The sequence below is a fragment of the Diabrotica virgifera genome, chromosome 1, assembly GCF_917563875.1.
Source record: "Diabrotica virgifera virgifera chromosome 1, PGI_DIABVI_V3a".
In the NCBI taxonomy this organism is placed as follows: domain Eukaryota; kingdom Metazoa; phylum Arthropoda; class Insecta; order Coleoptera; family Chrysomelidae; genus Diabrotica; species Diabrotica virgifera.
In genome coordinates, this window is record NC_065443.1 from 233359692 (window position 1) to 233364494 (window position 4803).

Consider the following 4803-nt stretch of genomic DNA (forward strand, 5'->3'; position numbering starts at 1 on the left):
ATTCAGAAACTCCGAAAAGAACTGTCATAGTTTTTCTTACTTGTTTTAGTATGTAGTTTGTTGTAAATAAACAAATAAAATAGTTTAAATTGTGCCCCGACTACTTTGCATCCAGCAAACCGGCCACATTGGTGACCCCGAGAAAAAAGACTGTAAGTACAACGATTTAAAGACGACATTATAACAGATAACGACTAAACAATGCCAAATGATAATGCTACACCATACGAAGGCAATAATCACCCAATAATTGCACGGGTAGTCATAAAAGCTCCAGAGCTTTGGCGCAATGAACCAGAACTATGGTTTCTTCAGCTGGAGGCGCAGTTCCGACAAGCCAAAATATCATCTGACAACTGCAAATTCGATCATACTGTTGCTAGTTTAAACAGTGACATACTAATAGAAGTGGCGGATATTGTAAAGAATCCAACTGCTGGCAATGCCTATACACAACTGAAAGCTCGCCTTCTCGAAAGGTATGGCATTAGCTCAGATGAAAGGATCCACAGATTAATGGAGCTCACTCTGGGTGACTTAAAACCCACTCAACTACACAGAATGCAAGCTCTGGCCACGGATAGCATTAGTACACAAGTTCTAAAAAATTTTTGGTTGGACCGCCTACCACCTTCGGTTTGAAGTGTTATATCTGTTCTTGATGGAGATCTAGAAGAGCTTGCTAAGAAAGCCGATAAGTACCTCCGATGTTCCAGTTTTCCAGTCATGGCTGTTACCGAAAGTCCTACCTTAGACAAAGCAGTGGCTGCATTGAATGACCAAGTGAGCGCTTTATCCAACAGATTAGCTGTAGCTGAAGAACGGTCATCATCTGACGAGCACTGTTACTACCATCGAAGGTTTGGTGCACAAGCAAAGAAATGTAGACCACCCTGCAGTTTTACAAAAAACGACGAAAGGGCGCAGTAATGGCGGCAACTGCAGCCCCTCACATACCACGCCGCCTCTTCATTACCGATGGTGTTCTCCAACTTCAGTTCCTTATTGATAAAGGGGCAGACCTGAGTGTGCTTCCACGTAAAATCTGCACTGCGACTCGGCCCAGCACTGTATGCCTATATTCTGCCACCGCATCGTGCATCCAAACGTATGGGCAGAGACAACTTTCACTAAACCTTGGTCTAGACCAACCTGTAACATGGACTTTTGTAGTCGCAGATGTCACCACACCCATACTAGGAGCCGATTTTCTGACACATTATGGCATTAGTGTTGACATGAGAAACAAACGACTAGTAAGCTCAAATATGTCAAGCAGTATTACCTGTGTGTCTCGTCGTGTTAAAGTACCAGAAGTAGGCCTATCCACTGCCCATCCTGATGATCGTCCGGCAGCCACTAAACCAGAGGATACTGAAAGGGTCCAGCACTATATTGAGACTCGAGGTACACCAGTATTTTCTAAACCACGAAGACTTCCACCAGATCGTTTTCAAGCTGCACGAGCAGAATTCAACGAGCTGATGCAGGCAGGCATTATCCGACCATCAAAGTCATCTTGGGCTAGTCCGCTTCACTTGGTTAAGAAGTCCAATGGACGATGGCGAGCTTGTGGAGATTTTCGCCGTCTAAATGCCATGACCAAACCAGATCGCTACCCAATATCGCACATCCAGGATTTTGCTAACCAGCAAATTGCTATTTTGCAACAAGGGTGACTATTTTTTAAATTTTTAACCAATTCTATATTGTAGGAAATTTAATTACGCAACTTTTATCTTTGTACTACTTTCCTTGAAAATGAATACTTTTAAAGTTATAATCAAAAAACGAAGAAAAAATCGAATTTTTCCTTAATTTTTTGACATTTTGATTATTTAAACAATGTTCCGGACCTTTTTGAGAGGAAGGATAACTTAAATATTATTATTTGAGTTATTTTCAAGCAATTTCTGCAAAAAATTTTGAGTCACCTCTCAACGTCCAAATGTACTAATATGTATTTTTACAGATGCGCCCTGGTCTAATATCCAAATTCTCAAGGAAATCGACCTTGGTTCTCAAAATTGCACGAGAAAATTGCTGTGGATTGGACTATTATTGTAAATAATCAGCAATTAGTGTGTTTATGTATGAATATATTAATAATTTATAACCAATGCATTTATGATTTCCTACTATCAAGATAATACCATTATACAATGTTCAAACAATGTTTGTTTATTATAGCTTTTATAGTATCGATTTAGACGAACAAAGCAATTCTTCTAAACTTCTAAAATCCGGGAAAATGAAGTAGATCAGCGCTATATTTCCAAGCAGCGTCTGCAATCGATTTTGTTAGTTATCGTAAATAACATTAATCTAGCACCACCGAGCAGTTGTTTACTGGAATTTCTGATCGGTTGAGGAGTTAGGAATCGTTTAGAACAGAAACTCGGTGATGTTTATTACGAACTCGTTAATTTTTGCATGATTTTTTTTTCAAAATACTGTACGTTACATTTTAATCTGCTACATTCGCCATTTAGCCAATTTAATTGAGTGGTAAGCTAGATTAGACTATTGATATTGACTATGAATATCCGCGATATAATTAGCAAACGTGATTCAACACGTACATTGAAAATAAAGTGAAATAAATATATAGAACCATGTGAATATAAGAATTGAAATAAACTATAAAATTAATCAAGCATAATGAATATCAGGTTACCTGTGTAAAAGAAAAACTCCCTCTCTCTCTCTCTATTGCCTTCCTTCCTTCTGGAGTATTATATGTATTGGTTGGTCTTGCGTTCCTTGTCCAAAAGTAAAAGATAACTAATGGGCTAGAGCAGCGCATCCTCTTCTGTTTCATTTTTTCGAAATTTTCTCTACAAGTATTTTCTATTCCTTTCTATTTCTTGCTCTCTGTTTCACTTCTTTTCATCTCAGGCGTACTCTTTCATGATCTATTATTACAGTGCTTCTCCAATTATTATCAAGTCTTCTTCTTCTTCTTCTTCTTCTTCTTCTTCTTCTTCTTCTTCTTCTTCTTCTTCTTCTTCTTAAATCCTATGGAATTCAAAATACGTTTCGAGACAAGGTACACTCCGAATATATAATCCACTAGTTAGACCCACAGGACTTTAAATAAGAAAGAAGAGCAGTGGCGTAGCTAGCCCCATGGGGGCCTCATATAAAAGTTTGTCACGGGGCCCTTTTCCCCCGCGACAAAAGCAGCAAAAAGGCTTGGATAGAATAGAATAGAAATATGTTTTATTGTCACTGAAAATTTTATAATTTTATGGACAAAGCTTACAAAAAGTCGAAAAAAAAAACAAAAACAAATACAGTTTACTGAAATTACATAAATCTTCAATATTAGTACAAAATAAAAGATAATGAAATAAAACAAAACAATATATTGCAAAATATAAATAAATTGCACACTACATAATACAACCTTAGAAACTTATAAGTTCTGCGTATAACACCCAAATATAAATAATAATAAACCTAATAAATTCTAAACCAAACTAGAAAAATATATTTGAATTGTCGAGGCTCATTGTTTGAAAAGAGATTCAGTTTTTTCCATCCAAGGATAAATGGACATTGAAAATGAGCTTAAACAAAGAAGCTCTGTTCTTATGGCATAACGGTGAGCGGCAAGCAAATACACTTCTCCAAGAAATTAACGTATCACCTTAAAAATGGGCCATTTTTGATGTCTCGAATTTCCTAAACCTGTTGTTCGATTTAAGTGATTTTTTAATGTGTTATATTGATTCTTTAACAAGATCGCTGTAATAATATTGTTGATAGACAGGCAAATAGTCATTGTATACTGGGTGTACCAATAAAACTGTGATCTTTTCTCTCAAAGTTCGCGTTACCCTGTGGCATATTTTAACATTTATAAAATACTAAATTTAAAACCCAACTACATAATTATAGCCTTATGTTTTATTAACATTCTGTTTTTTGATGCATTCGCTTTTAATTCATTCATGCTTATGTTGGATAATAAAAAAGTTAGGTACTTTAACAACTAGCCTTGTATTTCGTCAATAAAGGGTGTTTTTAAATAAGTATGGCAAACTCTAAAGTGGCCCATAAATTACGTTCTTGCTCGACAGTTTTGTTAACTTTTTCTCTTCGACGAGCATACGAGCAAGTCGGTTCGAACAAAAATGATTATTGCATCATTTTTGCAAGCGAATAAGAACGACAGTTTTCAACCCACACACTTCCGTTTTGCGTCATTTTTGTTCGAACAGACTTGCTCATCGAACAAAACTGTCGAACAATAACGAAATTTGTGGGCCACTTAAGGGGTAATTCTGAATGCAAAAATAATGACAGTTTGCGTTTGCTTTATAAACGTATGTCTACAAATGCTTCGTCTCCAAGATAGGGGGTGTTAAAATTTTTCTTACAATCTGACGCTTTATTTATAAAACCGGTTAAAATATGCAAGTAAAATTTGGTGAGTTTAAGAGGTAGTTATTGCGCATTTTTGATATACAATCAGGAATTTATTATTCACCATTGGCGCGCATACGGGTAATATGACCCTTATGTGCGCCAATGGGGAACATAAAATTCTTAATTGTATGTTAAAAAATGCACCATAACTACATGTTAGAACCCACAAAATTTCATTTGCATATATCAATCGGTTTTAGAGAAATAAATAAATCGTCAGTTTGTAAGATAAATCTCAACACCCCCTATCTCGGACATACGCTTATAAAGCAAACTATCATGATTTTTTCATTCACAATTAACCCTTAAAGTTTGCCATACTTATTATTTAAAAACACCGTGTATTGATCAAAAATAAGGCTAGTGGTT

The 4803-nt window shown here is 36.1% G+C and overlaps 1 protein-coding gene across 1 annotated transcript; it reads left to right on the forward strand.

The window, feature by feature from the left end:
- Nucleotides 1–201: 201 nt before the first annotated feature.
- On the forward strand, nucleotides 202–642 carry LOC114333310 (uncharacterized). The gene has a single exon (XM_028283173.2). It carries the CDS (start codon nucleotides 202–204, stop codon nucleotides 640–642), a length of 441 nt encoding a protein of 146 aa, XP_028138974.2.
- The last annotated feature ends 4161 nt before the right edge of the window (nucleotides 643–4803 follow it).